The sequence below is a fragment of the Rhinoderma darwinii genome, chromosome 2 (genome assembly GCF_050947455.1).
Source record: "Rhinoderma darwinii isolate aRhiDar2 chromosome 2, aRhiDar2.hap1, whole genome shotgun sequence".
Lineage (NCBI taxonomy): Eukaryota > Metazoa > Chordata > Amphibia > Anura > Rhinodermatidae > Rhinoderma > Rhinoderma darwinii.
The window spans coordinates 200,715,638-200,743,375 of record NC_134688.1 but is presented as its reverse complement, the minus strand read 5'-3'; the positions used below and the strand labels follow the sequence as shown (position 1 = coordinate 200,743,375).

At 40.7% G+C, this 27,738-nt stretch overlaps 1 protein-coding gene across 8 annotated transcripts in view; it reads left to right on the top strand.

Moving 5' to 3' along the window:
- The window catches only part of DMD (dystrophin), a 2,416,993-nt gene that overhangs the window by 2,277,588 nt on the left and 111,667 nt on the right, over positions 1 to 27,738 (top strand). For all 8 annotated transcript variants that reach the window (XM_075852742.1, XM_075852740.1, XM_075852736.1 and 5 more), the window contains one exon: positions 14,590 to 14,664. In XM_075852742.1, coding sequence (XP_075708857.1) covers positions 14,590 to 14,664 — 75 coding nt within the window. The remainder of the gene's footprint in view (positions 1 to 14,589; positions 14,665 to 27,738) is intronic.

Genomic DNA, 27,738 nt, shown 5'->3' with positions numbered 1-27,738 from the left:
ATAGGTTATCAATTTTTACTGGCTGGTAAACCCCTTTTTAAGTTAAAAAAAACAAATAACTTTCGAGCTTGCACACATAATTATGTCAGCGATAAAAAAAAAGTTAACCATTGGTATTACCGCGTCCGTAAAAGTCCAAACGATTCAAATATCATGTTATTTAACACGCCGCTTTAATGCCTTAAAAAGAAAATAAATTTGCACTGCGGTTTTTTGGTCCCCTAAAAAGTAATCAAAAAGTCATATGTACCCAAAAATGGTACCAGCAAAAACTACGTCTTGATCTGCAAAAAAACTTGCATTGCAGGTCAATTTACACACAGGAAAATGTTGCAATGTTTACTTTCCTAGTACTGTATTACGTTGTGGATTTGCCACAGGAAAGTTCCTGCGGCACATCCACATGTAATACGCATCGCATGCATTTGGTTTTAATAAGGCAAGCTCACTCAAGCTATAATAGGATCTGTAAACAGCAGCTAACCTGCTTGTTGAGAGTTTCCAGGTAGCAACAGAGTTTGTTTTTTTTCCCCCTAATCTAGACAGAGATGAAAAACTTACTGAAAAATATATTAAGACTTATGATATTATGTAATGAATCTACAGTATATTACAAAACTAAGTTTTACATTACTTGCTGACTTTAATTCTATTTTGCTACATTCAGCAATGTTTACACACGTCCTAGATATTGTGTATCATTCTGTTGCATAGCTACAGTGTATTGTTATAATATTTCAGCATCGTCTTCATTTTGCGGTTTAAGTAGGGTAGTTTATCCATAGGCTTTCTTTGTTTTCAGGCTTGTCGATGCATGGTCTTAGCAGACACAACCTGTTTGAATTATACAGTCCTTTAACTGTTTGCACTTGCATGAACAAGACGAGGTCTCCCACAGCTGTCTGCCCATATATGAGCAAGGTAGTAGGGATTCATTGTATTATTAAGCCCACAGTAGTTTCGCTAAACTTTTTAGGAGCTGAAAACAATGAAATCTATTCTTCTGCTTTTTGACGTGCTGTTGGGCAACAAATGTAAATTAATCTGTAAATATGATTGCCAAGCATGGTACTTCACCCGCCCTACACCCTAGAAGCCACGGTCTACATTTCTTACATAGGAATAGAGCCTGAAACAGCTGCATGCGAGTTTGAATAAATGGATTTGTGCTTATGTGATCAGTACTTTTTACATAATGTCACTTTGTTTTAGAAAAAAAAGAAAAATAGCAGCGGCAACTGAATAATAAAATGCCAATATCTCCAAGTAAGACAAAAATAATTAGCAAACTGGCGACACTTAAGTTTTGTTTTACAAACAAATAGGCATTTTTACACTTTGGTGGAAATTTGGCAAATGTTTTATTTTTTTCATTTAAATGCACAGGTTCATTTATTGGTTTGGTGGAATAGTGTAAATTGTCATAAGCTTGTCAATAAACTCCTTAAAAATACTTTATATATGAGCTGATAGTTTTCCTCAGGCGTCGATTCAGATCTTGATTTTCTGTCTGTCTGTCTGGAGGTAATTGTTTTAAGGGGTTTACCCACCACTAAAAAAAAATAAAAAAAATTCTATGTAGTTTTCAGGGTCAATACACACCGTATTACGTGCAGTTTTATCGTGTGTATTTGCGTGCGGCAAAACCACAGTGTAATACAGTACCAGAGCATAGACTATGAGATTCCAGGAAATCTCATGTGCACACTGCAGTATTTTCCAACGCGTAAATTGACATGCGGTGCAGATTTTAAAATCCGCAGCATGTAAATTTATCTTGTGTTTCCGCTTGCTAATTCTATCTGCCTAGTGCAGAGAAAAATCGCACCGAAACACGCAGCATGAAAATGCAGCGATTTCCGCATAACGTAAAAACTGCACCGAAAAAAAATAAAAATACGCACCGTCGGGTGCGGTTTTTCCTGCAGCTTTCTTGAGGTTTTTCTGCATATTTTCCGCAGCAAGATACGCAACGTGTTCATGTAGCCTCAGAATGTAAAGAAAATATAAAATAATTAAGAAAAAAAACTAACTTTTTTTTAAATTCACCTCTGTCCCAACTCTGCTGGTTGCTGAGACCCTCGCCAATTCCTGTTCAATGTTGCATTTGCACCCACTCACAGTGACGTGTAAATGGTGGAAAAATGTTCTCATTCTTCGGGATTGTATGTACAGCAATCGCAATGCATTTTCCCCATTCTACATATTGAATCCTGCTCCAGGTGGTATCCTAGATATCAGAATTTTGTGCCAGTAGTCTCTAGAATACTTGGACGCACGATTGAAGAAAGTTATGTATTTTAGGAGCATTTTTTGCAAAATAAAGTTATTTTTCTCTAAACCGATCACTTTCTAATATAATTCAGTCAGAGAATAGAAATAGAGACATAAGATTGTTGCAATAGTTTTATTTTTAAATTCTATTTCCCAAATATATTCAAAATGTCAAGTTGGAAACAGAAACCGATATATAACATATGTAAGCAGATTTTTATTTATTTTTTTTGAGATTCTCTAAGCGACCATATGTTTGAAGAGAACTGTTCTCACTGGTTAAAGTTGCTGACTGAGCAGATCAAGTTCATGCAAAAACTCTATCTTATATGAAAAAATAAAAGTGATTTAAAAGCATTCGGGCATATAGACAGGGGTTATCTTCATGAGATATTGGGGCATATGGACTCTCGAGGGGGTTCCTTGCTCTGTTAATGCACCTCCCACTCTTTTCCTATTGATTCATTCCCGTTAATCGGAATGGCCGCCATGTAATACCACATTTCCCCTGGAGCGACGGCGTCACCCGCCAAAATTGGCAGTTTCCCTGGGGTGTCGGCAAGATGTTTGATCAGTCGACCATTTTAATATTGAGATCCAGTTACGTGTACATTCTTTTATTTGCTTATCAAAAATTGTACTATTAGGGTGTCTAAAAATTGACAAACTTTTAATCCCCAGCTATTTTATTGGTGGTTTTGCACAATTTTTTTTTTTTTGTCAACCTCTGAAAGTTTTGCCTAGGATTCTGTGAGGCAGAGGATTTAAGGGATTGTGTTGGCCTTCTGTCCTCTCAATCCAGGCATCCTCCTCTTCATGAGGTTTTTTAATGGCCCAGGCCTATGTTACACATAAATAAACTCTTTTAGCTAGATGGAATATTTCCCTCTACAGACTACTAGGAAGATCGATGATGTAGGCTGCCATGATGTGAAGGAACCAAGTTCTGCCATAATGTTGCGAAATTTTGTAGATTTTAACGTAAAACAGTCTAAAGTTATTTTGTTCTAATTTTAGTGAAACATATCTTTTGGACCTTATTCACACATTGAGGACGGACTGGCCAATATTAAATGTTGAGGATTTAAAGGGATTCTCCCACAATTGACATTTATCACATATCCACAGTTACCACATAGAGAAAAACAAAACTGCAGCTAAATCTGTGAAGCGATAGATTTGTTGTGGATGTTCTATAGCATTACATGTGGAAATAAATTTAGCAGATAATCATATCTGAATTCACGTGTAATTGAAAAAAAAAAACATTGCGTTTTATTTTTTATTCACCAATCTGCAATTTTTTAACTTCGACTTTGGTTATGATTTTTTTTTTTTTTCTGTAGTCTCACTGTAAAGTGTAAATTAACTTGCATCCAGACTAAGAGGCCTCCGATCCAATCTTGTATTTTGTATCTTATTTATGTCTAAAAGGCAGTGTTTCTCCTTAGTTTTTTATCTTTCACAGTCTGTGGGGTCTTGCAGAAACTACAGGTGCATATTTAATGTTCCATTTCAGAGCGCAATAGTTTTACGCCGGCTTGTGTTCATTCCCTTCTATTTTACTGCATCTTTTCTGTAAATGAGGCATTATTATGTAGTATTTTTGCCATCTGCACATTGAACAGGTAGCTGTGCTGAATTTTTAATCTGTCAAAGATTTAATATGCTTGATTCTGCACTAGCGTTTGCCACATAAAGAGCATCAACGCAGTGGCAATGCAAATTGCTTATCTATGTGTTGTAAGCAGATCTTCATAGACTACATTTTATTAAATCAGCGATTCCTTTGTAATGTTTTCTTTTTATTTGTGTAAAAATACTGGTGTAGAAATTTGCTGAGGAATGAAAACTGATTAATGATTAATGTGCATTAAATAGTCGTTATGATTGCAAAAAAATATTCCTTTTTAAGCATTCCTTACAAGAAAAAGTTATTATGGGCAGTGCTGTAAAGGGCCAGAAATGACTCCATTACTGTTGATTTATTGTTATAGATTACACCTGAACGTGTTGGATTAGTGTTTCTCTGTAGTTCTACGCCAAGTACCCCCTAATTTAAATTAATTTTTTCCGATCTCATAATTCTTGAATTATGTATGAAAAAAATACATTAACGTACCACCAAAAAATACAGCACTAGGGCAGTGCAAATGCCCCCCTGGAGACATGGCCTGTAACCCCTAGAGAACCTATTCATCTATAGTACACAGTTTTGTGACTCCTATGCTGCCGTCACTATGGACCATGAATGTGTACGCATCGTTTGTCACAATTTCACATCCACTCTACCAGCAATGGGACACCTACTAAGGTCCGAATTAATTCTGAAACCACTGCGTGTGAACATACCCTAAGTGTTTTCTCCAAAGATGTGCCAATTTGTATTCGTGTATAGTAGATGTCTAATTAGCGATTTATATTAGAGGGGAATCCTTTAAGACTAAGAACAAGGCTGTAAGATATCTGCTTGTCAAAGTGTGCAACCACTGCCAGTGGGCTCGAAAGTTGTGGCCCCATCCTTTCCCACGTAAAACATAGTGGAAATCTTCCCCATACAATAAGGAGTGTTGCTTTCAAAATGTCTCCTGTGTTTGGCCAACATAACCAAATCTATGTATCTGCTATTGTCCTGCTGTAGCCCCTAGCTACATATACATAAGTATACAGTGCATACCTCCAGTATTGAGTATGTAGACCATAAACTACTGGAATCTTCTTTTAGTATCCTCTATTGCAGTCTTCCGCTATACAGGTCACAGTCCATAGCAAGTATTGAGCGTGTAGCATCCCCTCCGAACACAATTTTCTTATCTCCAGTGTACAGTAGCTTTTCCAATCGCACCACTACTATTGATTCACTATATTGCCTGCTAGATAAAAGTGGATACATTGCTTTCTATCGGTTACATTTATGTTGTGTACTCAGTTAAAATGTTAAAATGTATTCCTCCCCCCCCCCCCCAATGTTTGCATATTCTATAGTATCTTCAAAAAACAGCAAACTGTTGCCATGTGCTATAATATACTATATATATGTCTGCCGTGCAGCTGTGACTATATATTAGTATATACACTCACCTGCCCTGATACTGTGTAATATCAAATGCTAGGGCCATATTCTGTACATATTCTATACACATTATGTTCTATTGTTAATCGCAGGTCACAACTCCTCCTTTTCAGGTGGTCCAAAAGCAGAACGTCCCGAAAGTCAACAAATTTGTGGGAGCTGCGCTCCCCACCACCTTTTTGTGTACTTCCTCTCTTTGACCTACTTTCCTACTGGTCAGCTGAGGAGGAGGCAAATACTGCAAACTCCATTGTACTGAATTGAGAGCCCCAGCGGGGACTATGAGTGATTGCACAGCGCTGTACACAGATAACATGTAATGGGAAATACATACTCCTGATGTACCGTATGTCATTTGTTATGGGAAATTATAAAAGATGAACCATTAGTTCTGCACAGAATCAAGACCTTTTTTCCAATAAGATAGAACAGAATTAAAAAAATATTTGTACATGAAGATTTTGCATAATTTCAGGACATCTGCCTTGTGTATAATCCGCAACGTGTCTGAATTGTGCTATGAGTAAGCAGCCATATATTCTCCCCTATCCGCAGTAAAACCAAATATCCAGGTGTACAGTTCTGAATTGAGGGCTTGCAGTGGTTTGGATGCAGATGTGCACATTCCAGGCTGCATTCCTTCCAGGCAGAAAGGTATTTTACTGATGTTCTTGGACTGCACTAAATTCTTAGAATGCAAAGTAATCTCTGTCTGTGTGTTGGTGTCTTTTTGCTTAAGGAAATAAAACAGTCAAAACAAACCCTAGATATATCCGTCATATTTCACATTCCATTAATTCCTAGGTAAATAGAACGGCGAGGATGTTTATCCCTTAGCCATGTAGTAACATAGATGTAGAGAGGTGCTAGCATGCTGTTCCTTTACATGTTAACAAACCTGCTTCACTGAAGAATTCTCATTTATGTGTTTTAGGGGTTAAATAATATAACCGCAGTAATGCACACCCTAGAATAGCAGATCTCCAAGTAGCTTGCACTTGGTATTAAAACGTTACCACTGTGTGAACTTTTCATTAACCCTTTCATGACCAAGGGTCATTTATACCCCTGTGTCCAGGTCAAATTTTCCATTTCTGATATGCACTTCTTTAAACGATAATATCTTTGCAACCGGTTTGAATATCAGAACTGTTTTTACTTTCCTACAAATCTTAGGGGAGGCTTTAATTTTCTAGATTAGTTTAATTCCATGGTTTAAATAATATTAAACAAAATAAAATAAAAAATAAAAATAAATTTATATATATATATATATATATATATATATATATATATATATATACATACATACGATCACTGTGAACCGATAACCAGGCTATACACAACGTGAAAAAAAGGGCAGTTAACGGATCAACCGTGAGTTTTTCATGGCTGTTTTGCATTAAAGGGTTTTTCCCATGAAGGACGTTCCCACCTCTAGGACCCGCACATATCTCTAGAACGGGGCCCCTAAACCCCGTTCTAGCTTATGGTGCGAACGCTGTCTCCCGGCCAATTCCTGACTTTATGGTCGGGACATGGTTGGGGGTTACGGATACAGCGTAGCTCGCTGAGCTACGCAGTTTTCATAACTCCTATACTTGTGAATGTCCGTTACGGAAGCAGCTTAGCATGCGAGCTACGCTGTTTATGTAACTACCATTCAGTTCTATGGGACTTACTACAGATAGCGCCACCCCCTGCAAATAGCGCCAACCCCCGCATTATAATGTGACTCGACTGTGTATATATTGCCTGTGAAGAGGTCCATAATTCAGGATGGTGCCTTTGCCATGCTAAGAGGGGCACAGGGACACCAGATAAGGTACACACCACCCACTGTTCTACAAGGGATTGAATATAGGTGTTAAAAGGAGGGGGTCCTCCTAACCATCTGTAAGACAGATGTCTCAACTAGAGTTGTGAAGGGGTTCCTGTTGTCTACATGCCGTGCATATTAAAGCTTTAAAGTGTAGCTAAACGTTTAACAAACTTCTGACGTCATAGTGACATGTCAGAAGTTTGTATTGGTGGGGGTCCGAGCACAGAGACCTCCACCAATCACTAGAATGGAGCCGCTGAAGCGCTCGTGTCAGCAATCAGCCGCTTCAAGTCTGTTCTGCTTTTTCCGGAAATGAATGTATCTGAGTACGGACTCAATAGAAAGTCTGACATGTCAGAAGTTTTGTTAAACGTTTAACTACACGTTTGATAGAATATCCACAATTACAGGTAATGTGCATTTCTTGTTCAAGACCTATTTTTACACTTCGCTTCATGTGCTGTATTTCTCACCTACACAAGAACAGATTACAGTACTTCGAATAAACTTCACTTAACAGTGTGCCTTTCTGAATGATTGATATGGTGCTGGTCAATTTAACACATGACCAGAAATTGTCCCTTGGAATCGTGACAAAAGCTTTTGTGATCTTGTGGATCCTGCAGTACCGGGTGTCATAAATTGCCTCAGTCCTCTGAAGATCAAAGTTGTACCGGATATGTACCTGATCTTAACATTGTCATGTAACACTGGTACCAGAGTTAGTCATCTAACTATTGTTCATATCTGGTTCATCTGATTCTGATGTTGGTTTGTGGTTTATCAAGGTTGACATAACTGTGGGAGATTATCACCTATTATTGGGAACCTACTTTGTAGTGTTATTTAGGCCTCTGTTCAGCAGCTTCCTGAGGAACCTTTAACTTCATTTTGAATGAAAGTAATGTAAATTTTCCATGTAATCTTTTCTTCCCTTTGTGTGATGATGCCCAGTATGTGGGCTGAAAAGATAATGTAGAGCAATTTCCCTTTTTATTTCAATACAATGGCCATACAATAAATGCCTAAATCAGTGACATTGAGGCATCCGCCACAGTCTGGAAGCACCCAGGAGCGTAGCACCTGGCACATAAAATAAATGGTTTGCTTTATAAATGATGCATTAGAAGTAGAATGCCTCCTAATTTCTCTTTATTTTATTCTGGAATTTAATGTTTTAGTCAAAATAGTGCTTTTTTGTAAAATGGTTTGGATAATGGGTAATGCCTATTCTTCAGTGGTTTGGATAATGGGTAATGCCTATTCTTCAGTGGTTTGGATAATGGGTAATGCCTATTCTTCAGTGGTTTGAGATCCAGGACATGAAATAAAGGAAAGAATAGCCGCATTTCAGTGATGATGCCATGTGCACAGATGACTGATTATTTCTTCCTAATGCTACGATTCTGCAAAGACTTGGTTATGATTCCAAATTAAGTATTTTATGTTTTGTTTTTTTAATATGTTCATATATAGGAACCCACATAGAAGTAAAGGGGCCCCATAGCAAATATTCTGCTACTGGTTAACACCATCAAATCCCTATAGGTGTAAAGGAGATTCTTGCACAGGTTCTCACCACCATTAAAATGTGGTGTAGCCAACCTGGGCTGGGCCCCCTCTTTCCAGGGGGCCCCTAGAAACCACATGGGCTGCCTCATTGGTATATATGCCCTTGCCTGGACTGTTGTTTATTGCATCGCTGCATAACGACAATTTGAGTGGGATTACTCTTTAAGGCCTCATGCACATGGACGTGCCCGTAAACCCGGGCCGCGACTGCGAGCACTGCTGGCCGCCGACTGCCGCGGGCCGCATTTTCGTGCTGTGCTCCCATACAAAGTATGGGTTCACGGCCCGTAAAAATCAAAGTAGGACATGCTCCATAATTCCCAGCACGGTTCTACAGCACGGACGGAAAGGTGTCCGGGGCTAATACAACCGGCGGGTCCATAATTGCGGACAGTGTTGCGGTCCGCAATTAGAGTTTTTTTTTTTTACAGTCTTGTGCATGGGGCCTAAGAGATTAGTCCTGTATTGGACCTTTACATAGAACCTTAATTACATATTTAGGATTAGGTTTCAACTCCCAAGTGTAACGGCTTATAATGCCATGGATGCAGATACATGCATTTATTAAGATTATGTATATTTTTAGTCCTAAAATGCTTTTGTAAATTAATGGTGTGACCCAGCATGACATGCACCTTGCACCCATTATTAGGTTTCCGAAATGTAACTCTCTGTATTAAGCTCTTCCCACCCTGAACCGTGGTACTATGTTGCGGGTCATTCCTGCGAACCATCGTACTATGATGGCGCTGTGATGGTGCAGGCACGGTAGCTGTATTAAACAACGGCCACCCTGCTATAATGTCTGTGGTCAGAGAACTCCGATCCTAACTATTTAACGCCCTAGATTCTGCCGTCAATAGCGTCCTTAGGACCTATGTGGTTTTACAGAGCGAGGGGGTGATGATGGGTTGCTATAGCATCTGGGGGCCTGACAATGGCCCCAAGGTCTGCCATGTACGAGAGCCTATTAGGCCCTTCAGAAAAGGGTTTTCCAGGTTTAGAAAAATATGGGGCTATTCACACGACCGATTTTTTTGACAGCCCGGGAAACCTGGCCGTCAAAAAATGGGACATGCCCTGTTTTCAGCCGTTTACCCGGCCGCCTGGCTCCCATAGAAGTCTATGGGGCCGGGTAATACACGGCCATCACCGGACTTTCGTAGAGAATTCGAGGGTCAGCAATGGATTCTCAGCTTAGCGGTAAACCCAGCCACGTTTATTCACTCAGACTAGCCCCGTTCAGTGGGGCTTATTTGCCGTGAAAACAGTGTCAAGAAGTGACGTTATTTTTTTTTCCAGCAAGCAGATCGCAACTCCGTCCGCTAAAGAATTCCACCCATTATGAACCATGGGGCAGTTTCTCAACAAAGCCAATGGGAGGCATCTTACAAGTGTTTTTTAAACTTCGCTCACTTTCTGGTGAATAAACCAACACTTCTCCACTGATCCTGAAGTCCTGGTGCTGCTACTTTGCTCTGTTTTTTTCTTATCCATTACAAGTCAAGGAGTGGATTATTCCTTTGTGATAACGTGCACATGGCCAGATTTACAGCTTTTTGGGAGTGCAGAGTTAGTTTATTTCTTTGTGTGTGTGTGTGTATGTATGTGTGTGTGTGTGTGTATATATATATATATATATATATATATATATATATATATATATATATATTCTCATGCTAGACGACCAGTACTTCTTAAAACTCCTTAAGAGGGTTGGAAGCTAAAAAGACTTTCCATTTCTCCCTGGCTACCATCGCTTACAGCCCATTAGTACAGGCCTTAATTCAATCGTAAAAACACTCATTACCAATCAGGGCAGCAATCAGCCAACGATTGAGAAAAATTCTTGTTCATTGGCCGATTTAATTTTTTAAATCCCACGTAAACAGGGGATGTGCTGCCGATTTTATGTAGACTGTATTGGGATGAAATCTGCTCCTGCACGCTAAGTGGTACAGTTGCCAGTGTGCAAGAGCATACCTCTATGCCCAATATTTTTTTTTTTTTTTAAATTACCCTTTTTGATTTCTTCAGCCTTAAAATAAGGGATGTTTAACCTCAATTCACAAGTTAATTTTATTATATTTATTATATTTACATTTGATATTGTACTCGTGTGCTTCTATATCTGTTAAAAGATAAATCATTGAAGACCATGTTCTTTCCGTGGGTTTCCATTTAGATTGTATGACTTGGGTATTAGAAGACATGGTTACAGCTAACTGCATTTTGCTGAGTTATCTGATTAAACAAGGGTGAAATTAAAGTGAACCCAGTCACATTGTGCTATGACCTACTGTTTTTTCTTTTAATATGTTTTCACATCAGATTAGGCCAATGTATTTGATTTCCATGCATTATCACTAATCAGTGTTGATATAAGCAAGCTTTATTGTTGTCTAATTTACTAACTGTGAAACTTGTCCGTGAGAATCCATTTAATTCCTGAGTCATTTGGTCATATAATTGCACAAAACCTTCCATTCTAGTACCCCTTGGGATTCTCTTTCTATAAACCCCAGAAGCAGCCGCAAGAGGTGAAACGCGTTTTGAGCTTCTTGTCTCGCAAATGTTTTAAAAGTGTTTATTCTGTTTTAACTCTGTTTGTGAGTACAATAAACACTCGCTCTAAGATAAGCAGGTGGTTAGCAGTGTTTCACCATTGGAGGCTTTTGTCCCCACTTTTCTCTGTTTTTAAGGAGTTATGGCATTTGGGGCCTCAATACTGGTGGCGTTTACCATAGCAAACTGCAATCCTTTAAAGTAAAAGTTGAGCTTTGAAGCTTAATGCTTAAAGGTGGATTCTGTGAAAATATTTGAATCTGTAATGTAACTAGAAGTGCCTACTGTATCTGTTTTATTTCTAGAAACATGAACTTATTTTTTTTTTTTTTAAATGTTTTTCTCCCACTATGGGAATTGAACATGATTGTTTCAATAATACTGTAATACTTATGTATTTCAGTGTATTATTCCTGTCCGTGTAATACTGACAGGTAGCCTATTAGGCTCATGTTCATGACAACCCATTGCATCTCACGATCACTTTGTGGGAGCTCTGATGGGCTTACAGAGGGATTTACTACCTCTATAAAACTGCTATGGTGCCATAGTTTCCTCCTTTTTGATCGCTGCATCTAAGGGGTTAAACTTCTAAGTGACTGGCCAATGGTTTACATAGAATGTTGTCAAATTTTCAGTGGCAGACATCTCTGAGCAGTGCCGTAGGGATTGAATAGGAGCGTAGCTAAAGGCTCATGGGCCCTGGTGCAAGAATTCAGATTGGGCCCTACTACCCCTGCCCAACACCACAAGACAACTGCGCACGCCTATGCCCAGCCGTATTGCCTGACAGACCTAATGAATGCATCCACAGTATAGTGCCCCCCATAGCTGCTCCACAGTATATTGCCACACATGGCTTCCCCATACAGTATAATGCCCCCCATAGCTGCCACAGTATAATGCCTCCCCATATCAGCCCCATACAGTATAATGCCCCCATACAGTATATTGCCCTCCATAGCTGCCACGTGCAGTATAATGCCCTCCATAGCTGCCACATACAGTAGAATGTCCCCATTTGTACGTACCTAATAGACAAATAAGAACATAATTACTTACCTATGCCCGTTCCCACGACTGGGTGAGGGGATCCTTCTCCTCCTCTGCACTGTGCTGTGAGTGCCTCAGTGCAGACAGGCGCGATGACCTCACTACATCATGCCTGCCTGCGCCAAGCCGCTCGCGGCACAGTGAATGCTGGAGCAAGGCTCTAGCTTTGAACTGAACTCTATTTGCTCCTGAGGACGCAAATACAGTTAGAAGCGCGACCGGCGCGGTCAGCGCTGTGTGGCCCTGGGGGCCCCCAGGCTTAGGGTCCCGGTCGCAACTTTGATTGTTGCGACCCCTATAGCTACGCCACTGGGGTTCAGTAACCTTTAGGGATAACAGACTTTGCCAATGTGATCCTTTCACCTGTATCTATGATATACTGTATAAGGTCATTTTCACTGCATGTTCTCAAAGTAAGTTTGTGAAAAGCATATATGCAATATGGTGCTTGTCAAGTAAATCGAAACACACAGACCACCACTTTTTTTGTTTGTACGAACTTACAGAAAGTGGAAAAAAAAGAGCTCCGTTTGAAAGGGTCTAAACTAGGGGTGCACAACCTGTGGCCTGGGTGCCGCATGTGACCATGATGCTGTACGGTGTTCTCCCCAACATGCTTGTCTGTATCACAATCGTTCAGAAGGGCAAGCTTATCAAATGACAGCTGCATCTTTCTGATTAAGGGCCTGTTCACATCAGCGTTGTCTTTCTGTTAAGGGATTCCGTCGGGGGAACCCCTTAATGGAAAGGCAAACGGAAACTTTAGCTTCCGTTTGCATCACCATTGATCTCAATGGTGACGGAAACATTGATAATGGTTTCCGTTTGTCACCGTTGTGACAGGGTTCCTTTGCTTTGACTGAATCAATAGCGCAGACTGTGCTATTGATGCAATCAAAAACGGAAAGTCAACACTGATGTGGAGACAGCCTTACAGAACTGAGTGCCGTTATTAGACAGCAGCTCCAGTCTCTCTTCCCTGCAATGACTGTAGATATTAGTTTGGGTCTTGGAAGATACTGTTGGTTGCTCACATGTAGCTTTGATGTGAGAGAGAGGAGGAGTTGCGAGCAGCGGCTCGCAGCTGGCACTATTGGAAAATCATGTATGGCTGGCAAAAACGGGATGGGCACTGTGTGCTTGGCATGGTTATGAAGGTGCTGTATGAGTTCTATTTTAAGTAACTTCAAGAAGCAATCCAGGCAAAACTTTGTGTGTTTATGACTAGTGCAGGCCTGAGGGAGCTGTGCATAATTGGTATTTTGTCTTTGGTGCTCTTTGTATTCCTATGTCTAGACCCAAAACTAGACATAATGAAGTATTTCCGTTTAACCCAGACTGATCTTTTAAAGGTGTATCCCCATCCGAGACATGATTGGCATATCCCCTGATCGGCACTCTAGAGAGGAGGTGGAGACCTGGCTCTGCATGCACACTTCTCTCTAATGTAGTTTATAGGAGTCGTGAAATTCTCTGATTTACCTTTACCTAATATTTAAGTATATTCTCCAAAAATTTACAGGGATTAATCATTCACAGTAAATCTTGCATTGCCTCACATGGAAAGATCTCAGCTGAAGACTGCCAAATGAGGAAAATTGTGAAGACTGTAAAATGTATTGCAAAACAATTCTCATTGGTGAACGCCATTATGGGTTATATCATGCAAAGAATCATTGTGTGTCTGGCCAGCTGTAGAAGGACATGCATTGGATTTATAGCGCTTGGGATGCGCTGACCAATATGAGTAATGCAAAAACATTACGGAGGTTCATTGAACCCATCACAGGAAATTATTGCGTGGGCTATTCTCCATCTATATAGAGCTTGTGCAGGTCCACTTACTTCATCATCATCTTTTGTTTATTGCATATGAGGGGCATATCATTAATAAGGTCTAATAGGTTATAAGTAATCGACTTTAGTGATTGGCTACAAATGGGACTGCCTTCTGCTGGACCATTAAGGGGTATTATTTTGTCCACAGGGGGATCAACTGGTACTCTGGTGGGTCAATTTTAATTCTGGGCATTTTACACTGAGCTAGTTTATCGGTTACTTTTTATACAGTCACATTTTGAGGTTTATTTTACGTGTGACCGTTTTTTTTTTTTCTAGACTTGTTATGAGACCACTGAATTGACTTGTGATATTTTACGGAAATTATTAGAAATGCTCCTTTCATTCTCCTGAAACAACATTTTAACCATGTTTTGTGTTTTTTCCTTAGCTGACTTAAACAATGTGAGATTTTCGGCATACAGAACTGCCATGAAACTAAGGAGACTGCAGAAAGCTCTGTGCTGTAAGTACTTGGATGTGTTCATTGTGTTCCGCTCTCGTACATTCGCTTACTTTCCCGTCCCTGCTTTTTCCCACATGAATTGACTTGCAAGTGTTTAACAGCTAGAGAAAAAAAGCTTGTGGTTGTTGTGCCTCATAAATAAATTACCCACAGCAATGCAGCAGCTGGTTAATGATCTTTAGATTCCTGATTATATTTTCGGTTCTGTAATTGAAGTTGGCGTTAACATTTGTGCACTGAACTTTGTGATACACCTAAACAATCAGATAACACTTTATCAGTTTAATGTGTCCCACTGTTTTGTCTCGGTCCCATGGGAGAGTCATTACCAATCCTTAAACTAGAATACACAGTTTTGTCTTATTTATGTCTAAGAAACCGATTTGAGCAAAGATAATGGTTTCGTTTCCTGAAGAGGTAACGCAAAAGTGAGTGGACTTAAAGGGCCAGTAAACCTGATTCACAGGTTACATTACATGAAGAAGCTATTAAAGGATACATTTCATTAGTTTCCTGACTAGATTGTATTTGGCTCAGTAGACAGTGCATTATACAGTGAATAAAAGGAAGAGAAAAAAACAGGGTTCAGAAGAATTCTTAAATTTTTTGGTCAAGCATGTAGTGTAAAGACATGTAGGGAAAGCACCTTCCTGGGATCCAACTTATCTACAGTATTTGCTTGACCCCTCTGACAAAGACTGGAATACTCTTGAGAGGAAGTAGACCTCTTATTACAGGAATGCATGACCTCGAGCAGGTATTTCTTACCTGGGATATCTTGTTTTTTGCTTTTGATACAGTTCTACAAATCCTTTGTTGCCTTTTGCAGTTCTGATAAGTGTCAACGTACTCTGCCACAAAAAGCTGAATGGGTGAAGGACCTCCAAGACCCCACACAATCAATTTAAAGAGGCTCTGTCACCAGATGACATGTGCCTTATCTCCTACATAATCTGATCGGCGCTGTAATGTAGATAACAGCAGTGGTTTTTATTTTGAAAAAAATATCATTTTTGAGCAAGTTAGGAGCAATTTTAGATTTATGCTAATTAGTTTCTTAATGACCAACTGGGCGTGTTTTTACGTTTGACCACCTGGGCGTTGTACAGAGAAGTGTATGACGCTGACCAATCGGTGACTAATCCGCGTCATACACAGTGTGATTGTGCAGTGAAAGAAGCTGGGCTGGAACAATGAGAAGTGTATGACGCTGATTGGTCACTGATTGGTCAGCCTCATACACTTCTTTACAACACCCACTTGGTCAAAAGTAAAAACACGCCCAGTTGGTCATTAAGAAACTAATTGGCATAAATCTAAAATTGTTCATAACTTGCCCAAAAATTATAGAGTTTGAAAATAAAAACCACTGCTATTATCTACATTCCAGCGCCAATCAGATTATGTAGGAAATAGGACACTTATAATCTGGTGACAGAGCCTCTTTAACTTAAGGATGGCTTCATCTAAGAAAGGCATGTTATAAATGAATAATTCCTTTAAGACGGGTAGTGATCACAAGGGTGTATTCTGAATAACACCCTCCCTATAAGCCTATAGTGCAGAGGTCTCTGATCAAGCATCAATTTTGATAAAGTTTTTCCATAAGCGTGCAATCTTTTTTTATGTAGTATTAATACAGTTGAGTGAAAGCATTCCCCTTTTTTTTTTTTTTTTTTTTTTTTTTTAGCTCTTTCAGTTGTTTACTTGACATTCAAAATCAGGCAGGTAGTGAACTCTTCCTGGGGGAGGTTGTCATGCTATTTCCATGGCAACCAAAGATTTTCCGGGATCATGATTACCACTACCGTGGTAGTTCCACACTACAAATCCGATCTCTGGTATTTGCAAGTGATTCTTGCAGTAAACCTGTAATAGAGGATAATCCTCAAATGTCCTAATGGATCGTTCTCTCCTGTGTTTGCTGTGAGGTCTTTCATGTTTATTTCATTGTATCTGTTGCGACCAATACATTTAAACACTGACCCAGTTTTCATCACTACACAATACTTTTCCGTCGTCGTAAATAAACAACTGTTGGAGTTACTTATGATGTAGCTGATGTCACACCAGGGTGCACACAAGCGATTGCTAAAGGTGGACCCCTACATCATGCCGGTGGAAAGCCTAGGCCAGTAGCAAGCTATCATTTCATAGTTCTATATAGTCTTGACTAATGTATGCAAAATGTTTCATGAAATGTACCAGCACCACAGTTTTTTTTTTCATCTCTGTAGTCCTATTTTTAAAAGACTTGCAGTTGTCTTTTTATCTAAAATGGCTAGTAACTGGCATTGGATAAAGTTGTAACTTCTTGACTACTTTTTGAAGTCTTGTTTTACATATATGCAAATGGTAAATTCAACATAATGACAGGACAGTCACATCTATAGAGTGGTTCGTCATTCGTTCCACAGCCTGGTTCTAGCATAAACATTACAAGTTCAATGAAATCCTTTGGAATGGAAATAGCCTTTTTTTTAATCCTAGAGCTGAATGACCTTAAAGTAGTTTCAAAGATGAATTTAGCTAAGAAATACAGCTTGATATTTGGCTAGAAAGCCGAGAGTGCATACAATTTTGTAGCTATGGAAATCAATACATATTCAAGGCTCTACTGTATGTTTTATGAGTTGGAAATCCAGTACTTGGTACTCTTCGTATCTAAATTGAGGTTATCATATATCCTTATTTTCAAATGTGTCTTGTGCCGATAGGCATGATGGCCTGGCAAGACCTAAAAATTACATTTGATTTGGCTGTCAGAAAGCTTTGAACTATTGTATTTTTTATTTTTTTTTTCCCAGTACGCAGATGAATAGAAAAAGTAATGTCACTATATTTCTGTGCACGCATTTCGGTAAGGAATGGCTGCATTGACCAGTTTATATATTGTACTTGGCTCCTTGTGATGAGAAAGATTGCTATGGTTATTTATTGCCTCAGCCCTTTTTACTATTCAATATGGCAATAAAAACCATAATAATTTCCCTCTGTACGAAAGAGTTATGCACGGCTTTTGCTGAAATGATGGGAAAATGTGAGCTGTTTCAATCCTACGCTGCAAGGTAATGTGCAATAGAAGCAATTCATTTGGTACTGTGGCCAAAAGCAATATTTATAGGGTGTGGGAATGTGGTCCATTGTTTGCATTAAAAAGGATTGTGGGTCAAAATTATGTAACTATATTCTTTAACAGAATAGTGATTTGTGGTTCATTGCGTAATGGCTCGCTTACATATAATATCCGTTTATAAATGATGGCATATCTTTAATATACCTAGTATTCAAGCTTTAACAATTATCCAATATGAATAGCATTGTATTAGTGATAAGTTATGCACAATACAGAACTCTGCAAGTAACACACAAAATAAAAAAAATTAATAATAAGACTATGCTCCCTTAAAGAGGCTCTGTCACCAGATTTTCAAACCCCTATCTCGTATTGCAGCAGATCGGCGCTGCAATGTAGATAACAGTAATGTTGTTTTTTTCAAAAACAAGCATTTTTGGCCAAGTTATGAGCATTTTTATATTTATGTAAATGAGCCTTAAGTACAACTGGGCGTGTTTAAAGTTATGTACAACTGGGCGTGTATTGTGTGTGTGTGTGTGTACATCTGGGCGTTTTTACTTGTTTTACTAGCTGGGCGTTGTGAATAGAAGTGTATGGTGCTGACGAATCAGCATCATCCACTTCTCTTCGTTAACACCCAGCTTCTGGCAGTGCACAGACACATAGCGTGTTCTCCAGAGATCACGCTGTGACGTCACTTCCTGCCCCAGGTCCTGCATCGTGTCGGACGAGCGAGGACACATCGGCACCAGGCGACAGAGGCTACATCGACTTACCTGCAAACGCCGATGCTGCTGCAGAATCAACTGTAGCCTCTGTCGCCTGGTGCCGATGTGTCCTCGCTCGTCCGACACGATGCAGGACCTGGGGCAGGAAGTGACGTCACAGCGTGATCTCTGGAGAACACGCTGTGTGTCTGAACTGCCAGAAGCTGGGTGTTGACGAAGAGAAGTGGATGATGCTGATTCGTCAGCATCATACACTTCTATTCACAACGCCCAGCTAGTAAAACAAGTAAAAATGCCCAGATGTACATGCACACTTGTACTTGACTTTAAACACGCCCAGTTGTACTTAAGAAAGGCTCATTTGCATAAATATAAAAATGCTCATAACTTGGCCAAAAATGCTCGTTTTTGAAAAAAAAACAAAAACGTTACTGTAATCTACATTGCAGCGCCGATCTGCTGCAATACGAGATAGGGGTTTGAAAATTTGGTGACAGAGCCTCTTTAAATATTTTTTAATATTCTCTGTACTCTGTGCAACCTTTTCCCCAGTTGTGCTAAGTGAGCATAAGCCAAAATATTATACCCGTGAACATACCCATCTTTAAAAGTAACATTTAAAGTTTTTTACAATTTGCAGCAAGCCATAAAATGAGTCAACATGTTCAAGGTTTGTTTTACCCCACCAGAAGAGCCACCCTTTCATTATTTTGGGGAAAAAGTCTTGCACGATGACCGCATTTTTATATTTTTTTTTAGTTAACACTAGTTACGAAGAGCAACATGGCATTGATATTGTTTTCATGCAGAGACGAGTTCAGCAGCACTGACCATAGTGCGAAGTGCCTGTTAGATTATTTGGCTACTGCCTGGGACGGGATAATTTGAGTTCTATGTTTTAGTAATGCTATTAGATCCCTGGTATCATTGGTGCACAATAGTATCTGCAGCTACCAACAGCTGGTAATGGGGAGCCCTATGTGGATCCAATCCACTGGTGGGGGGAAAAATGATCGACTTACCGCCAGGCACCATATTAGTACGCCGCCGTTCACTGTTACTTAACGCTAACCGCCGTACTATTGTAATAGCTGAGCTGGAACCGTCACTTGCGGGTGTCTCTAAACTAGTGATTTTGGGTTGCTATGGCAACCGGTTGCCTAACAATGGCCTCCTGGCTTGCCATGTACAGAAGCCTTGTAGGCTTCCTAATACGTTGCATTACATAGTGCAATGTATTATGCCTGCGATTTAGAAGATCAGACCTTCAAGTCCGCTAGTGCAGAGGTCCCCAACCTTTTTTGCACCGAGGACCAGTTCGATGCAAGAAGATTTTTCCAGGGGCTGGGGGTGGGGTTTTGGCAGGGGTTAGTCAGTTCACACATTGCGTAAATACGGGGTATACCTGTATTATAATACCTGCATATGCTGTGGATAATCCGCATCATAGTACAGTAGCAGCAAAGTGGATGAGATAAACCAAGTATCATCCAAACTCTGCGTAAAAAACATTCAGAAATGGACCTGCGGTGCAGAATTTTATTCCGCAACAAGTCAATTGTATTTGCGTAAACGCTGCTTATTTGTTGCGAGTTTTCCCCATTTAATTCAATGGGGAGGTAAAATCCACAACAAATAGTAGCAGGGGCGTAGCTAAAGGCTCATGGGCTCTGGTGCCAGAATTCAGCTTGGGGCCCCCCTACCCCTCCCCAACACCACCAGACCCCTGCTCGCGCCTATACCCAGCTGCCTTGCCCAACAGTCCCCATGGATGCCCCCATAGCTGCATCCACGGTATAATGCCCCCAATAGTTTCCTGCACACAGTATAATGCTCCCATAGTATAATTCTCCCTATAATTGCCCCGCTCACAGTATAATGCCCCCATAGTATAATACTCCCCATAGCGGCCCCCATACAGTATAAGGCCTCCCATACATTATAAGGCCCCCCCTTAGCGTCCCCATACAGTAAAATGCTCCCATAGCTGCCACCATATCAGCCCCCCTCCCATACCCAGTATAATGCCCCCATATATGCCTAATAAAATATAACATAATTCCTTTCCTATCCCCGTTTCCACGAAGGGTGGAGGATCCTTCTCCTCTGGTCTGTGCTATGGGTGACTCAGCGCTGCCTGTGCCGAGCCGTCACTCTTGCTACAGTATTCAATTCAACTGTATCTGCATCCTAAGGATGCAGATGCAGTTGGAACTGGGACCAGCGGCTGTCACGTGTGATAAAACATCATCCCAGGAGGCCGGCCTGGATAACGTTAGAGGGCCAGCCTCCTGGGATGATGGTTCATCCCGTCTGATGGCCGCTGCAGCCAATCACAGGCTGCAGCGGTCTCCTGGGATGAAACGTCATCCTAGGAGGCCTGCTCAGCAGTCTTCCGCAGTGGACAATCCGGGAGAAAAACTACCGGGCCCGGTACCAAATGATCCGCGGCCCGGTATTGGTCTGCGGCCCGGTGGTTGGGGATCACTGCCCTAGTGGAACGAAGTGAGAAAAAAAGGGTTTTACAAAAAATCTGTAAATAAAAATTTCAGGCAATAAAAATAAGTCGCGTTTTTCTTTGTTCAAGTCCTTTTTGTTATTGTGAAAAAAATAAAAACTATACATAATTGTTATCGCCATGTTCATAATGATCTGAACTATAGTAATAGCCTGTTTATAATCCCGCATGATAAATGTTGTAAAAAAATAATTAAAAAAACAATGACAGAATGGCTCATTTATGGTCACGTTGCCTACAAATTGTTTTAATAAAAAGTGATCAAAAAGTTGTGTATCCCAAGAGTAGCAATAAAAACTACACAAGTGGGTTTTTGTGTAAAAGTAATAAAACATAAAAAAACAATATAAATTTAGTTAACATGTCATTTATACCACACAGTGAACGCAGTAAAAAATAAAATAATCGTTTCCTTGCTTCTCAAAAAATGTAATGAAATGTGTTAAAAATAAATAAATAGAATTGCATGTATGCCAAAATGGTACCAATAAAAACTAGAGCTTGTCCAGCAGAAAACAAACCCTTACACCACTGTACATGGATTAATAAAAAAGTTATGACCCTCTCGAACGCAATTATGCAAAATGATGGCACAGACTTATTTATACGTCCAGCAGTTTTTAGCACAAAACCCCACCTCGTCATTTGCTGGACATCACAGGTGGACCCCGTAGATGCAGCGGTAATGACCTTTTAGGGCTTTCTGCTGCATATGGATAGTAAAATAGTAAAATAGCCAGAGATTGGGCAATACTGGGGTGTAGATATTTTGGTCATTTACCACATAGCCTTGTCCCATGGTGTATAAAGCTGGCTGTTCACATTGTACAGATGGCATTTTAGAATGCTTACGTTCTATCCCGAGGTGCAGGCCAGATCGGAACATTCTTTCAGTTTCAAAAAGTGGAAATATAAAGGCCCTAATATTTGGGAACCAGGGAAGGCCCAAGAAAATCTGCCACAAAACGTGATCTCCGCTGGTAGCGAGGCCGCCCACATTGTACCAGGGCTACACTTTCCCAGCGAAGTTTCCCTGTTCTAAGCATTGACTGTTCATAATATGTGATTTACAAGGTATAGTCAGGATTATATTTGTTTTGCATATACTGAAGGATGACCAATAGTGCCAGAAATTTTGGAAAACCTGATCTTTATTTTTATAGAGCGATAGAAGGCGCTCCTATTCAGAGTTCATATTAACACTCCTGATAATATCTATGGTGGTTTGTGGGATTTCCACTGGTTAGCAAGGAGTTTTGCCGCTTGTGAGGACTTGACAGATGATGGTTCTAGATCTGTCGTTTTTTAATATAGATAGTAACATGTAAAGTTAAACAAAAACACCACCATTAAACAAAATAGGGGACGATACATACTCTTTTTTTTTAAAAGGGTATCTCAACCCAAAACCAAAAATGGTATTGTTGAAGCTGCATGTGTATGACAAAATAGTACTTGTTTTACTTAATCCTGTGTTCTGATTGACTCCTTAACAAGAAAATTCTGAAAATAAATCATGCCTATATTTAAGAGTCCGGAAGTAAAAACTCTGACAAAGGAGACAAGGGTACTCCTCTAGCCCATCTGCAGTCTAGTGACACTGTTAGGCCGAGTTCATACGGAGCGGATACGCTGCGTAAAAGCACGCAGCGTATCCGCTGTGTGCGCTGCATGGAATTCCGTGCGAAAAGTCGCACCAAACTGGTTCAGTTTTTCGCCCTAAATGTTCGCTGCGGAAAACTGCAGCACTTAGCAGGCTGGCCTCCTGGGATGACGTTTCATCCCAGGAGACCGCTGCAGCCTGTGATTGGCTGCCACGGCGGTCACATAGGATGACGCGTCCTCAGGAGGACAGCCCTCTGAGATCATTCAGACCGGCCTCCTGGGATGATGTTTCATCTCATGTGATCACCGCTACAGCCTGATTGGCTGTCATCCCAGGATCCCGGCCTGGAGGAAGAAACAGACTACTTGCAGGCCAGACTATGGCACTATAAGTTTATTATTATAATTTTTTTTTTCCCGCATTGACTTTTTTGCAGCGGAATCGCTATGAACCTGCCGCAAAAAAACATAACTATTTTATTCGGGATTTACGTCCCCATTGAATTCAATGGGGAAAACCCGCAACAAATAAGCAGCCTTTACGTAGATACAATTGACGTGCTGCCGAATAAATTCCGCACCTTAGGTCAATTTCTAAGCGTCTTATCTGCTCATTTACACAGCCTGTGGATGAGCTTTGTTTTATCTCATCCACCTTTTGCTGCTACTGTATTTGCTGCGAATTTTCTGCAACTAATTCCGTTGCGGAAAATCCACAGTATTTACGCAACATGTGAACTGACCCACAATATTCACAGGAGTGCAGAAACCAGGCATTGTCATCTGTGATTTGCAGCATATGTTTGATAAGCAACAACCCTGCCATACTTTTAACCACACAAAAAGATGGATGTGTATATATGTATTTCATTTTGACCCTCTGTGCATTTCTTGTCTAGTGAGGCATACACCTAGCTGCCATGTGGTCCTGCATATATTCTCCTCTATACATCATTGACTGAGTATTTACATAATGTGTGTTTAGTAATGATTTTGCGTAACAAAATAGATAGTCTTGCAATTCAATAATGTTTTTTTTAATATTTTTTTTTCCATAGGCTAATACAGTATTGTTAGTTTATGAATGACTGATGAATAACAAATATGCACTGGCGTAGCTATAGGGGTCGCAGCGGTCGCAATTGCGACCGGGCCCCGAAGCCAGGGGGGCCCACGGCCCCCCGCACCACATCAATAAAAAGTTACTATAGTAAAGCCAAACCTTAATACTTTCCCCCCACGTCATTTAAAATAAAAAATAATTGGAAAGAACGATGTCGGGTCCCCCCCAATTTTCATAACCAGCCAGATACAACACAGCAGCAGCAGGCAGCATTACAAGGGTGGGAAGGGCCACTGTTTTTGGCCTTCCCCAGCCTAATACTACCAGCCTGCGGCCACCCCGGTGCCTGCCCGTCACTACAGATGGTCGGGTACTGGTTTGTACCCGGCTCTTCCCAGTACCCCTGGTGGCGGTGGGTACCGGGGTAATAATGGGGGTTAGTGTAGCCTCTGCACCTGCTAACATTAAGCCTCGCCTTAGTAATGGAGGTTGTCAATCAGCCAGCGGCCATTACTAAGGCGGTAGTAATAAAGTTTAAAAAGATACAAGCACATAGAAAAAATATTTTATTGAAATAAAAAAACACAACCCTCATTAACCATTTTATTGAGAATAAAAAAAACGCCGTCATTGAAGTCCTCAAATCCGAAGTCCAACAACCGAACCTGTAAAAAAAACACAAACACAAAAATAATCAGTAACACATAAAGAAGCAAAATTATTATTCTTACCTATCCTGGGTCCAGCGCTGGAGCCGCAATGTCAGCGAGCTGGGCCCTGTATCTAATCCTATCATGTGTGATACAGTCTGCTGAGCTGTGTATCTAATCCAATCATGTATGATACTGTCTGCTGGGCCCTATATCTAATCCTATCATGTGTGATACTGTCTGCTGAGCCACTGTATCTAATCCTATCATGTGTGGTACTGTCTGCTGAGCCACTGTATCTAATCCTATCATGTGTGATACTGTCTGCTGAGCCACTGTATCTAATCCTATCATGTGTGGTACTGTCTGCTGAGCCACTGTATCTAATCCTATCATGTGTGATACTGTGCTGGGCCACTGTATCTAATCCTATCATGTGTGATACTGTCTGCTGAGCTGTGTATCTAATCCTATCATGTGTGATACTGTCTGCTCAGCCACTGTATCTAATCCTATCCATAGTTTATAGGGTCGTAGTGCTATAGATATGCTATGCTGTCTCATATACACACTTTTTTTTTGGGCGGACACATATGTATTGGGGCTATTTCCCGGACATTTTAAGCCCTGAGGGTATGTTCACACGGCAGCGTCCGTTACGGCTGAAATTACTGTGCTGTTTTCAGGAGAAAACAGCACCGTAATTTCAGCCGTAATGGCATGTGGAGGCGTCTTTTGCTGCGTCCATTACGGAAGTAACTGAAGCTGGTTTTCCATGGAGTCCATGGAAAACGGCTCCATTTACGTCTGAAGAAGTGACAGGCACTTTTTTACGCGCCGCATTTTGACAGCGACGCGTAAAAAAAAATGACCGTCGGCACAGAACATCGTAAGACCCATTCAAATGAATGGGCAGATGTTTGCCGACGCTTTTGAGCCGCATTTTCGGACGTAATTCAATGCTAAAACGCCCTAATTACGTCCGTAAATAGTGTGTGAACCCAGCCTTAGTGACGCCCCCGGCTGCTAGTGCTGCATTGTTGGGTCACTTAGGAGACCCAGCGATGCAGCTGAAAGCGGACCGTCGGCCATGAGAAGTTTGCGGGGGGGGGGGGCCCAGTAAGAATTTTTGCATCGGGGCCCATGAGCCTCTAGCTACGCCCCTGCAAATATGCCATGGTTTCTGAGTGGCTTAGGACAACTGAAGTAACAAGTGCAGTATATACAAATCTGTGACTTCTCTCCTATTTTCTGCTTCACTTGTATTTATATGAATTTGCATGTATAGCTGAACAGATGGAGATAGCTTTGTTAAGTGACAAGCCCATAAAAATAGCTACGGCTGCCAAGAGATGTCTTGGAATTGGAAGCCCTGTGTGTAACAGCTTCAGGGAGGGGTGTTCTCGGGTGAATGGATATGAGGTGTGCAGTTGACCTCATTGTCAGCCTTGCAGCATAAAGATTCATCGGAAAGGTGAACTCTTGGTAATCTGGTTACAGGGATACAGTCATATATTAACCAAGTCACCAGCATGCTAGAAGCAGAGAGAGTTATATTCTGCCAAATAATCTCCTTCACATTCACTGGTAGCTGCTTCATGCCATACGTAAATTATTTTAGCCTGGGGAAATATATATTCTGTCCGCTTGACAGAGGAGGTTGGATTAAATCAATACTTAGGCATTTACTCTTCGTATAACTACGTGTAAAAGGTGTTTTGAGACTAAGGCATTTTTTTCCCCTTTTAGAAGTCTTGTTAAGGATGAGTTTCTGTAAACCAGTTCGAGCCCTTAGAAGTGCTGAAGCAATAAACTTGGGATTTTAGTCTATTGAAATACTTATGACAATATTGAGTCGTTTTTCTCATGCATCAATATTGCCAAGTAAGGATGGCTTTAAGACCCCGTTCACATCACGTGGTTTTTCTTTCGTCTGAGGTATACGACTGGAGCAATCCCCATGTATTCCTCAGATGGAAGGGAACGACTTATTCCACTGCGACGTCTGCAATGGTCTGGCGGGGATTCCTCTCCTGGAGGACCCCCTGACATCACTGTTCATACAGTACATGGAGTGATATCTGGGCTATAAACTACGGAGTCCCCGGCCAGAGCATAGGAAGTGTGCTGGGCGTTGACTCCGGGACTGGAGGAGCCCCTGACATCCATGTCCAGTTCCAGAATCCCTGGCCAGAGTGGTTATTGACACTCTGATTGTGCACTCTGTTGTTGAAAGCCGCTGACATTACTGTCCATACGTATATGCCACATACCGGTATATGTTTGTTTTTTTGTTTGCAGGATCCCTACGGATGGAATAGTGTAGTCTACTACGTTATTTCATCCTCCAAAAATAGGTATACCGATGTACACCAGTCCGAGGCCAAAAGAACAGTCTTTTGGCCTCTGTTGGGCTAATGGATCCCCATGGACTCGTCTACGTCGGCAGGTTTTCCCAAGTACACGCTAGATGTAGGGCTAACGCAATGTGAACCGGGCCTTACATGCGTATGAATCAGCGAATCAACTGCTTGTTTGACACTTGCTCCTGATCATGACGAAAGTAAATGATCCATGTAGAGATTATTATTAGATATTGCAATAAAAATGAATTATAAATGGAACTAAAAGGATTTTTTTTGGTAGAATTTCTTAGGCTCTGTTCATATTAGAATTAGAGGTTTTCTGGGACATTTAAAATGCTCGCTGCAGGCAGGGGATGTGCTAAAATACCTAAATAAGTAGTACTCACCCGGTTTATTCCCCACTGCTCAGCTGCTCTCCATTGGTCTGTCAACTTTTACAGCAAGTTATAATGTCCTGGGCCATCCATATGACCACTGTAGCCAATCAGTGACCTCCGGGTGAAGCTGGCAAGAACAGTTTGTCATCTCTAAGACCAGTAATTGGCTGCAGCAGTCACATGTATGGCCTGAGACGTCATCCCTTCTTGCAAAAGCAGAGGAGCGGTGGCGCTGGAGCAGCGGGGGATCTACTAGTGAAATATTTATTTATTTTAGCTTATCCCCTGCCTGAAGCCTGTTTTTTAAATAACCCAGACAATTCCTTTCAATGGGATCAGTCTGGGTTTCGATTATTTTTTATGTGGTCTCCAGCACTACTCTCGCCATCAAAATTACCAGAACCCCCACGAATCCAATTAAAGTCAATGGGGTCATCACAATTTTTCCAGTTTCCGTTTGAAAACTGCCTAGCTGTCTTGGCTTCGTTTAAAAATCAAAACCATTGACACCAGTGTGAACAAAGTCTGACATAATGGCTTTCTTGCCTGACATTTAGCAAACTTAACTATTTATTTTATGTCCGTATGTAGTACGGATTTTAGTTGTAACTTTCTTTTTCAATAACACTTTATACAGATTATAGCTACTCTCTTTTGCAGTCAGATTAACAAATGTAATTTAATATAT